Source organism: Dasypus novemcinctus, chromosome 2 (assembly GCF_030445035.2).
Source record: "Dasypus novemcinctus isolate mDasNov1 chromosome 2, mDasNov1.1.hap2, whole genome shotgun sequence".
Taxonomy (NCBI): Eukaryota; Metazoa; Chordata; class Mammalia; order Cingulata; family Dasypodidae; genus Dasypus; species Dasypus novemcinctus.
The window spans coordinates 178,676,902-178,689,302 of NC_080674.1; the positions used below are offsets into that span (position 1 = coordinate 178,676,902).

Sequence of the window (12,401 nt, forward strand, 5' to 3'; positions counted from 1 at the left end):
GTTCTGAGACTGGGAAGTGGGTAAGAAAAAAAAAGTCAGACATTCTCAGGCAGGGCCCCTAGTCACCTTAATCTGCGGCCATCAGTCTGAGCTTCCTTGTTTGGAGATAGGTTTTTAACCTTAATAGAATGCAGCCTGACTTTAAGTGGTGGTAGGCATGCAGAATTAATTGCTGTGTGAACAATTTCCTAAGCATTGTTAATTGCGTTTCCTGTGGTTAATTGTTTCTCCCATCCCCACATCAAACTCGGAACCTTTCTCTGTCAACAGCCCTGTCTCTCCTGCGGTGCTGGAAACGTAGCAACAGCGTCGACCTGCGTCCAGTTGAGATGCGGGACACCTTTATTGTCAGATGGGAAATATTCAAGAGAATTAACTCTGTGTTTATTTGCAAATGCAGCAATTTCTTAGACAAGGACTTGGAAAGAATACATGTATCTGAGATCCACCTTTATTCCATTCAGTAAAAACAACCCACCTTTCGCCCTCAGAGATGGGAGAGGATTGAGCTGCATATTTGGGGGGAGAGGGCCAAACCTATCCTTGAGGGGAACGGAACGAGAAGGAAGTTTGTGCCTGGAGGTTGAGGAGTACGTGGAAGTGAAATATGAGCCCTGTCGACATATTTATCTCCTTAGCAGAGAAAAAGCAGTCCTCAGAACTCTGTCTTACTCTGTGCTCTGGAAACCTGTGCATGTGTGTATGAGAGAATAAGAGCAAGAGAGGACAAGTAGTATTTTCAGGAAAGGATCCCATATTACCCCGCCGTGCTGAGAGGTGTTAACTTATAAATAGGGGTGGGAAGGGAAAATATTTCTAATGTTCGAAATAGTTGAGAAGATGGGCTTTGGAATGGGCTAGTACAACTGTAGATTCTGCTGGCTGCACTGGTGCTTCAGGGTAGGTTGGTTGGATCAGCAGGCTGGTTCCATTTGGGAACTCTTACTGTGGAAGGGATTTACATTGTGAATAGTTTGGGGGAAACCGTCCTTGGCCCTGGACTACCACTCTAAATAGAACTGGGCCCAGAGAGTGGGAAAGGAAGGATGTGATGGACCAGTCTCCTACGCGGGGGTTATGGCCAAGGTGCATTTCCCCCCATGGCGGCGCAAGGTCTGGGCTGTGTTTTCTCCTCCCTCCCCTGCCCGCCGTGGGGGATCCTTTTCCCTGTGAGGCTGTGGAAGAGGAGTCCTCACAGCTCAGAGCAACACGCTTTCTGTATTCAGTGAATCCCGAGGGCCCCGGGCAAGCCATTTTCGAACTGCAGCTTCCTTAAAAAGCAATCACTTGGAAAAGGCACCTGGCCCTCCCCCTTGACATTTGCATTGCTGAATTATCTATTCATATTTTCATTACTTTGTCTCTCCTGCAGCAATGCATCTGCTCGGACTCAATTGGCAACTCCAGCCGGCAGATGGACACACCTTTAACAATGGGATAAGGACCGGCTTACCAGGAAACGATGATGTGGCAACAATGCCATCTGGAGGCAAAGGTGAGGTTACAGCTGCTGCTTGCCCTCTTGAGGTCACAGGAAAATTCAGAGCTCTTACCAGCTGGTTACAATTTTTCTAATCCCTATCTTGGAAGGTATGCAAAAAAAGGAAAAGAAAGGGGGAGAAAAGCCACATTGCCTTGCCTCCGTGGCCCTGTTAAAGCGGCCTGCTGTCCCTGTCCGTTCGCTGTGTGTAGCTGGAGCCGTCGGGAGCTGGCAGGTGCCTGCTCAGGGCAATGTGCATACCTGTACTATCTACAGTGACGGGCACGATCTGGAGCTACTCGAAAGCCTCCCAAGGCCCGGGCGGGAGCAGCAGCCGCGGCAGCGACAGCAGCAGCTGGAGCGGCAGCAGCAGCAGCAGCAGGAGAAAGTCCTGTCGAATCAGAAGGCGGAAAGCAGCAGGCAGCACATGCCACGAGACTAGATCCCTCTCCCGCGAGGAGACATGCAGCCTCCCCGGGGAGGAAGCGCCGCCTGGCACTGCCTGAAAGAGAAAGACTCGGTGCTGTTCCGCTTTTGGGGGGAGAATAGAAAGGAGTTTTGACAACTCGGGAACAAAGCCTCTCTTCTCAGAATAGTGAAGGGGACAATAGAAATGTTTATTGAAGCAATCAGGCAACTGTATTCTTGCAGGAAAAAAAAAATAGGTGCTAACAAGGTGCTAAGAAGGAGGAGAGAAAACAGTACCGTGGGGAGGTGGGGACACGGAGCAATTAAAAGACAACAGCAACCAATGGCACGGTTCTCTGGCGGGCACATGGTGGGGTGTAGCTTAACTCAAGATGGAAATCACAAACAGAAGAGATTGCCTTGCAGGTTTTCTCCAATCAGAAAATTCTCCTCTCCACCTCTTCGCATAAATAGCCATTTCACCCCATGTTTCTTAAAATATCTCACAGGCGTATTTCCAAGAAGGGAAAGGAAAGAACATTTACTGGGTAGCAATTGTGCGCCAAGCTTGTGTAACACCAACAACTCTAAAGGCAGGACAATTACCTCCCCAAAACTAAGGCCCAGAATATTTTAGAAACTTAACCCAAATCATACACGTAGGCAGTTATAAATATGGACACAGATCTGTGCTCTGTGCGTCTTTGGCCAGGACAGCGGAGTTTTCCACCTAAGTGGAAAGAAGCCTCTACTCCATCCCACTGTCTCCTGTTTGTAAAGTTGCTCAGAGAAGATTCTAGAATTCATCTGCCCTTAAAATCGTACATTAGTCATCATGAGATGCTAATGTTGCTTAAATTGTTCTCTCCAGAGCTGTCCTAAATGCTTCCAGTATGATTTTTTGTCGTTTTATCTGGTCTTCTAAGAATTGCTCAGCTCATCTGTCATAATCATAACACTAAATTACCTTTAAGTAAGCATGAAAAAGTTTTATCTGAAGATGAAATTATGTTTTCTATTATAAGGTAAGTAAAACTAGACCTAAAAATTGAAAACGCTATTTTTATCTTCACTGACCAAAAAGCCTGGAGCCGGTACTTGACTCCATCTACTCCTTCAGGCCCTTTGTGGCAGTGGTTCTCAGCTGGGGGTGATTTTTTCCCCCAGGGGATATTTGACAATGTCTGGAGATATTTTGGTTGTCATAATTGGAAGGAGTGCTACTGGCATCTAGTAGGTAGGTCCAGGGATGCCCCTAAATATCCTCAATTCACAGGATACCCCTCCCACCCCCATCACCATGAAGAATGAGCTGGACCCAAAGCATCAACCCTATCGAGGTTGAGAAAACATGCCTTAGGGGTCTGTGTTATGTTTTACCCATAGACGTCCCTTAATCTACGTCAGCATCCCATCCTTTCAGAAGGATGCAGAATACACATTTGAAAGTGAAAAGGCATATTCTGTCATTGAGGCACCTGCATATCTTTTATATGTGTATACATTTTTTTTGAGGAAGTCCTGGGGATTGAACCCAGGACTTCGGACATGGGAAGCAGGCGCTCAACCACTAAGCTACATCCACTCCCCTACACATGCTTTTCAGATAGTGTGTTCCACAGATGGGAATCACTGCTATGCCCTGGTCTTTTTGTAAATTAAGCTCAGCCAACCCTCCCAATTGTGATTAAACTGCCTTGTCAACTTTCACCCCCTTTTGGCAACCCAAACTGGCATGGGCAGAAAGCAAGAAGGAAACTCCTCTCAGAAAACAAGTCTTAACCAAGAATACGATGTATCTAAATTAACAAATTAACTTTCTGTTAAGTCTTTGGAAAGACTTAAATTTTTCCCACAGATGCGCACACTTTTGAAAATGTTGTGTAAGACGTGTAACAGCACCAATTCAGATATTTTCCAAATGAGTTATGAGATGGACAAAACGTTTGCCAAATCATTTCCCAGTTAATTTTGTCAATAGAATACTTAAGGAAAAATGTGAGAACTTAAAATTGCTTAAAGTCGCAACTAAACGTCCTTTCTGAATACCGAAAGAGTAGTCTTTCGATTACTGCAGATTATCACATCTCTTCTTAAGTCATTTTAACGTTTGGGTTCTAAAGCGACTTGAAAGGTTTTAGCTTCCTCACACACACACCACTAAGTCTTTTCCAGAAAGTAAGCTTAGGTTTGAATTTCATTACCCTGTGACCCCCATCCTCCCCCCTCCCCAATTCTATACATTTAGATAACCTGAATCAATTCCAATCGACTACTTTTTCAGTGTTTCAAAGAGGCAATCAAGATATATTGGCAATAAGTTAATTAAATAACACCCCCTCCATTGTGTGTGTGTGTATGTGTGTGTGTGGCATACGATAATCCTACACTCCGATAATGTTTTAATCAAGATACACCACACATTGCCAAAGAGGTTAATCTTATTAAGCAATTACTGGGTAAGTACCCTGCAGGAGCAAATTAAAATGTAAGCAAAACACTGGCATGTGAGTCCCATCTAAGATGGCACATCAATAGAGATTTCATTACCTGGCCTTTAAGAGTGTTTACATTCCTCAGGTTGGGAAACGAGTCTAATAGACAGGCCAGCTACACACTCTGATATGTTAGTAGAAACAAAGCACTTGATTAATTGGTTGAGAGAGTATGTTCTTTGGGTTTTGTCCTTTCCCTTTTCCATTTGTTGTTGTTCATGGTTTATTTTTAATCCTCTCTTTCAATTAAACCTTAATGTGGTGGTTTCTGGATTTCACATCAAGAAAAGGGAGCACACCTACCGCCAGAATGACTCGCCATCTTGCGTGTATTTCTACGTTCAAGGGAATGAACTCATAAATCTTCATTACAACAGCATGGAGCCCTTCTCTATAGATCTGGGATTAGATAAACCTTGAGAACAAAGACGCAATACAAGATTCTGACCTGGTCAGATAACATAAGGGGATCCAGTTTGATTGGCTGAGCCCAGAGGGCAAAATATACAAAAGCTTTTAAAGGACACATACTATGTACCCAATTTGTCCGCTGATTTTAAGAAAGATTAAACTCCCAAGTAAAATTTCATGGATCGTTCTTAAAACCTAATTCCTGGTGCCTTCTGTATGAGAGGACAGCACACTACAGCCCATGGGCCAAATCTGGCCACCTGCCTGTTTTTGTAAATAAAGTTTTATTGGAACACAGCAATGCTCATTCTTTTTCACATTGCCTGGGGCAGCATTCCCACTACAGTGGCCAAGTTGAGTAGTCGTGAGAGAGACTCAATGGCAGGCAAAGCCTGGAATATTTACTATCTGATATTTTACAGGAGAAGTTTGTTGACCATACCATATCTTCCCCAAACCCACTTCTATTTTCCTAGTGACACAAATTATCAGGGATTAGGGAGAGGAGACCAAACTCCCAGGGCATCTGTTTTTCCTTCTTGACCAAGCACTGGTTATAATATGTTTTTGATAACTGCATTGATAGAATCTCTATAATATATGACTCTCAAGTCAGTCCGGCTGGATTCAAATCCCAGCTCCTTCGCTTAGCACTGTGTGATCTTAAGCAGGTCATTTTTTCTCTCAGATCCCTTATCTGGAAAGTGGTACCGCCTCATAAACTTACAGTCTAGATCAATGAGACAATCCTTGTCAAACACTGTGTGTGCTGTCAGGTGCTTAGCCAGCAGCCCATGAATATTAGTTGTTGTTGTCACCGACGTCATCGTTCCAACTCTCGGTTGGTCCATTTCACAAGTCTCCGCGGGCTGCCACTTTTTATTAGGTGCCGTGTTTTCCAAAAGTAAAGACTTGTCTTCGGAATGTCAAGATACACAATAATACCTCTTCATCTTTTCCCTTTACCTTGGAAGAATTCAGACAAACCCCAGATGAGGCTTTCTTCCCAAACATTTGCTTGATGAGGTCAGTGCAAGCAGGACTTCCATGCAAAAGGCCCAGTGCTCATAACCAGCTGGCATGCTCCCCACAGCATTATTCGTCTCAGTGCAGCTTGAGCACCATCACTGCCAGCCTGTCTGTTTTAAGCCCCACCATTCTCGGTTTATAACTCAGCTGTAAACATTTATTTGTGCCTGGAGCACATTTCTTTCCTACCCTTTGGAAAAAAAAAAAAAATCAGAATTTCCAGATGGTATGCAAGTTGGGAAAAAATGGCAAAGACTGTTATTCTGTTTAGAAACATGTTTTTCTACACTTGCCCTTTCAGCAAAAACTTCATAATGATTTTTACTAGTTGGCTTAATGCATGGTACTAGGAGCCAGATTAGCAGGGAGGTTAGTAATTCTTCCTCTGGCTCTCGGCAACCTCTCAATGAACACAGCCCAGGGTTTCAGAATTATCACTTCCCTACATGGGGCTTTTCCAAAGTCAGTGAAGTTCCCAGAAGGGCAAGGGGTCGTCAAATTTGAGCCAAACATCACAATATGTGAAAAGGCTGCGCATCTACATCCAAATATGCCAACTGCCTTGTACTGACTCAACAGCACCCCTCCTTTTGGAGGCCATGGTTTTCTACCATTGCTAGAGTAGGAGACCTTTCAAGTGCACCACACTGGCCGAATTTTAGCTTCTGCTTGCCACCCCCAACCTTGCCCTAGGTTGCATCGTTGCAGTTGTACATGATATCATCATGGCTTGACTTGCACAGGTAAAATCCTTCACCGAAACTTCAGGACTGAAACCTGCGTAGGCTCAAACGAGGTAGCACGGGGTCTGAAATGCAGTTGGCAGATTGATTAGAAACATGGGTTTCAGAGTCAGTCATATGTGACTTTCAATCCCAGCTCCACCATAGTGTGACCTTAAGCAAGTCACTTTACCTCTGTTTATCTCAGTCCTCTCATCTGAAAAATGGGAAAAATGATTAGAGCATAAGGAGATTACATGGCAAATAGTAATAACTCAATAAATCGTAGTTTCACCTGAACTGTCAGAAGTGTAAATATTTAACACTCTTAGTGGCAAAGGCTTGACCATTTTTACCTGAGGCCACAAATTGAGATTTCAGAAGACGTAAACCCCAAGAGATGGAGGATTTTATAAAAATCACTTTTGCTGTGTAATGTTGTACATATCATCACAGGAGCAGTGGTTTTCAGAATGGAAATCTATTCCAGAAGAAGAGCCAACTAGCAGGAGGGTGAAAGCTGACGGGCTTCTGATGACTTGAACGAGCTATATTCCTGGGCAGTGAATTTAAGGTCCTTAGGAGAATCTTTTCACTTATCTCTTGGTTAAACAGAACCCTCAGATGGTTGTCCTGATTCCCAAATAAGTGGAAACGAGGTGTAATGACTGAAGCAATATTCAGAATTCAACTTTATTTGCGATAGATAAAAATATGTGAGGCAGAATAATCTGCAAGGCAGATTTATGCCGAGGTGCCTCCGGAGTTCGGTTACGTTTAGCAAATATTAATATGAGATTTCATTTCCATGGTGTGACTATGAGTCCATTTCCTTTATCACTTGTTTGGGGAATAGTTTCACTGTTTCCATAAATGAGTTATGGCAACATTTTCTGAAATGATTAGCTCTTAATATGGCTATGGAAGGCTGTCGTTTTGCTCAACATCAGTCTTATTTAACTGGTTGAAATTTTAGGTCCATGTTTCTGAAATAGGCAATATCTTCACATTTTCAGGAGCAATCTTCCATGGAATTTCAGAGTTGGACTACCTTGTAAAATTGATCATTAGAGTGTTGCCTCTAAAAACCCAGAAATCTCATCTCTAAGCTAGAGATGAACTAGCCAAAACTATCTGCTTCTTAGGGCAGAGTGTTCATCATCTTTTTATGCTCACTGTGCAAGTCAGAGAGCAGTTAGGAGAGTTTGATGTGGAGATGTGGGCTGGATGCTATCCTGCTTGCCTGAGACCATGTTCAGTCATTGTCTAGAATCCAAGGGAGGTGATCAGCCTTCCATAGAATAATTACAGAATGCGACCTAATGGCTCGCCTGCTATCCCCAACTCAAGCCCACCCAAATTCCAGGGACCCTGAACTGCAGAGCAATGCAGCACACACTCCAATTTGGGTGTTGACCAAAGCCTCCCTAGCACTACAGAAGATGCTCGGTAAATATTTGTTGCGTGAGGGTGTGATTGAATAACCCACCTAATATTGCCTGGCACATTCATTAATAATCATCGTTCAATAAAATCCACCTGCTCTTCACTGAGGCAGGCTATACAGAAGAAGCAACTGGAACACAGATCAAAGCCTGCAGTTTGGAGTGAATGATCTTATGACTTTGTCTTCTCTGACCGTAGCACCTTAATCCATGTCCCTTTCTGTCGGCAGACACCCCAGCTGACCCCTCCCTGTGTATTCCTTTCAGCTGTTCTGTCTTTCATCAATGCCCACCCACCCCTTGGTCCCCTTTAGTTCATTTTGCACACACTAGGCAGCCTTTTGTGTTAGACCATCACAAACTCACCCTCCGAATCTGCGATCCATACTTAGGGCTGTTTTTAAGCGACACAGCAACAGACAATATTAGAAAGAGGCAGAACCACCTACAAGTGAGGAGTTACATGTGTCCCTCTGCTGAATCCTCAGCAGCACCCCACTCTAAAGATGAGTGTACACACTCAGAGAAGGTCTAACATGACCCAAAGGCACACAGCAGGTAGTCATCAGAGCTGAGATTCAAACACAGGGCTGACAGCTCCATTGCACCACCTGGCCTCCTCCCTCGAGGCCTCAGAACTTCTCCAACATGAGGATCCCTACCCTGCAAGTAAAGACTGAACTGTCATTGCTTTGTTTCCTTGATGCTGGTCTCTAAAACTGGCCGCCTGTTGGAACTAGCCTGGCCATGTTGGTGTTCCTAGAACAGCTGGCATGGTTGGGTGGGGCCCGGGTTCAAGTCCTTGTTCCTGGGACTCAGAGCCCTCTTTGACCTTGGTTGAGACATCAAGGTCACAGAGATGGACTTCCCCTTGCTGGCTGCAGCAATTTACAAATGCTTCTTTTTCTTTTTCTCATCTCTTTTGGGGCAGTGAGCAATTGGTACATTTTTTACAAAACTTCTTTCTTCTTGTTTTTAAAACTACAGAAGGTACACATGCTCATTTTATTTTATTTTATATTTTAAAGATTTATTTTTTATTTATTTCTCTCCCCTTCCCCATCCCCCACCCCCCATCGTCTGCTCTCTGTGTCCATTCACTATGTGTTCTTCTGTGTCCACTTGCATTCTTGTCAGCAGCACCAGAAATCTGTGTCTCGTTTTGTTGTGTCATCTTGCTGCATCAGCTCTCTGTGTGTGCAGCGCCTCTCCTGGGCAGGCTGTGCTTTTTTCGCACAGGGCGTCTCTCCTTACGGGGTGCAGTCCTTGTGCATGGGGCTCCCCTACGCGGGGGACACCCCTGCATGGCACAGCACTTCTTGTATGCATCAGCACTGCGTGGGGGCCAGCTCCACACAGATCAGGAGGCCCAGGGTTTGAACCTTGGACCTCCCATGTGGTAGGCAGATGCTCTATCAGTTGAGCCAAATCTGCTTCCCTATGCTCATTTTAAAGATTTTTTAACTCTCTAAAGAAAACATGCATTAGAATTTTTTGCAATGAAGGGTGTAAGTGGGACAATTGGCAAATTTGATGTCTGTAGATTAAATATATCATTGAATCAACCTAACTTCCTGTTCTTGATAGCTGTACTATGGTCATGCAAGATAATGTACTTGTTTTTAAGAGAACACTACTATGTGTGGAAAGGTGAAAGAACATATGTCTATAATTTGCTCTCAAATATTTCAGGAAAAAAATAGGGAACGATAAAGCAAATGGACATAATATTTTGGAAATCTGGGTGGAGGGTATACAGGAATTTTGCATCATTTTCTGAAAATTTTCTGTAACTCTGAAATTATTTCTAAATGAAATACACACACACGTATGGGAAAGGAGTGAAAATCCCTCTTTGTAAAGGCATATTCAGTTGCATACCCAAAGAATTTAGTTTGAAAGCAGCCACTAGTACAGATCTCTTATGGCAGATGAAACGAGTTTGTTAAAAGTGAAGTTGTCTGTATCTCAACCAATATAAGGTTTTCTGATAACCTCCCTCCTACCAACAACACCCCCAACACACATTCACACACTCACACATTCTTCATAGCATAGAAGGGATGCCATGTAATCTATCTTTGGTTCAAACCACTCTTACAAAAATAAGGATAATAAGACCTTGAGTACTAGACGGGCCCCAAATTACCAGCTACTCAGTAGCAGCAGTGGGAGTTCATCAAGAGAATAGTTCGTTTTCACCTCTGTCCCTTCCCTGAAAGGTTCAAGGGTATTAAGCATCAAGAGTAAAACCTTTGACCTTTGATTCTATACTCTACCTCTCCTTGTTTATGATTTTACACACCAAAAAAAAAAAAAAATGAATAAATGAAGAGTTTACTCATGACTTTTCAAAAGGATTTACAAGGATATTTCCTTTAAAGTCCCAGCAGAGATTTCAAAGGGTAATTTTATTAAAAATTTTTAAAGTTCAGTTAGTATGCAGCTTTTCGATGTAAATTTTCCTTACGGTTCCCGTTTTCCCAGGTGTTACAGGGCTTTTGTTAAAACACCCCCTTGAAAGGGCAGGTATAGCTTGATCTACTTAAAGAAGAATTTCTAGAGCCACCACAAGTTGACAGGCACAAAGCATAGGGAACCCAGAGATGGATCTGCAGCTCCAGCTGACCTCAGGAAGCACAGTATCTAGTGAGAGGCTTAGGGAGACAGGCAAAATCAATTATAGTGCTTGGCAAAGGTGCTGCAGTAGCATTAAGTGTAAATGCTATGGCAGCAGAGAAAAACAAACTATTTGTTCTAGGGTACTGGTAGGGTGGGGTACAAGGAACAGAGCTTCAGTGGGAAAGTGATTTTGACCTGGATGAGTGCTAATCAATGAAGCAGGTGAGGGGCCATTCTGACTTCTAGAAGGTTTCACCAAAAATCAATGATGCAACCAGTCCCTGATTCCCAGTTTGGGACTTATTGCCATGGATGAGTCTATTCCAGAATAATTTGAATGGTACCCCTGCTGCCTTCCTCTCTCTCTCTGCAGACACGTATACATATATACAACTATACTTACATCACATATACTCACAATATTTTTTTGAAAATCCTATATTCTGAAAAGAAAGCTACTTTCCTCAAAGTGTATTTTTCTTCGATTTCATTTGTCATAGATAGCTAGCATTTATTTGTTATTGCTTTGTGCCAAGCGGTATGCTAAGCCCTTCTTTGTATACTTCTACCCTGTGAAGTAGTTACTGTTGTTCCCATTTTATAGAAAAGAAATGAAGGCCAAGAGAGGTTAAGCAAATTACTAGAGTTTACACAGCAAGGAAGAAGCAGAGTCAGGATCTGAACCCCGTTCTGCCTGACTCTAATACCTGCACTTCGTTACCCAGCTGTAGTACCTTGTTTAGTGGATGAGCTGTGCAGGGAGATTATTTGAAGGAGAGGGAGGTGCAGCTGCTCAAACATTCTAAACTAACTCATACTCACAGATGTTAGCCGTGGACTTACTGAGGTCACTGTCCTGAAGTCGGGGACTAGCAAAAGAAGGGGAGGGTTCCACTACTATTAAAAAAGCAAACAAACTAGGAGTAGATGTGGCTTAAGCAGTTGAGCACCCACCTCCCACATGGGAGGTCACAGGTTTGGTTCCTGGTGCCTCCTACAGAGAAACAAAAACAATGAGCAAATAAACCAAAAAAAAACAACTCAAGGGAGCCGACGTGACTCAGTGGTTGAGTGCGACCTCCCACACACGAGGTCCTGGGTTCAATCTCTGGTCCCAGTACCTCAACAAACAATCAAACACAACAACCCTGAGGCTTCTTGTCAGGATTCCTCCAGAGCAACTTCTCTGAGGACACCAGCTCCCTTGCTCATCCACCTCTGGCTTGACATTATCAAAATCTGTGGAGGTTTTGACAGTAGATTAGGGGGTCCGGGGACGCTGATTTCCTGCTGTCTTTAACCCAACAACTCCTGAAATCCCAACCGAAGTGCAGGAAAGCCCATCTTATTAACCTCAAAGATAAAGAATTCCTTTAACGTTATTATTTTTTTTAGTGCATTTATTTAACTTGTTGCCACACTTTGCTTGCTGAGATTACTTCCTGTCTCTGTTAGAGGCCCCAAACTGTTCTTTCTCAGAGGTCCTTTTTATTACATTCCTTCCTTATTGGGTTTTTTTTCCATCTATCCCTTCCACTGATGAGTCTGTTTGTTCGTTCAAAAGCAACATTATGAAATTTGAAAGTTAGTTTCCAATTTATATTAATCCGAGCTCCTGATCAATTTGCAATAGCAAGTGTTTCCCCTTGGACAGGCTATTATTTCAGCAAAACCCCTGAAAAGATACCGTATTTAGTCTGTAAAGCCATACAGACAATAATAATGAGAGCCAATTTTTCCTTAGTACTTATTTTATCCCATAAACTATTCTGAAAGCTCTGCATAGAGC

At 43.2% G+C, this 12,401-nt stretch overlaps 1 protein-coding gene across 2 annotated transcripts in view; it reads left to right on the top strand.

The window, feature by feature from the left end:
- TENM2 (teneurin transmembrane protein 2) overlaps window positions 1-12,401 on the top strand; it is a 1,208,790-nt gene that overhangs the window by 1,005,248 nt on the left and 191,141 nt on the right. For both annotated transcript variants that reach the window (XM_023591746.3, XM_058281907.2), the window contains one exon: window positions 1,373-1,495. In XM_023591746.3, coding sequence (XP_023447514.1) covers window positions 1,373-1,495 — 123 coding nt within the window. The remainder of the gene's footprint in view (window positions 1-1,372; window positions 1,496-12,401) is intronic.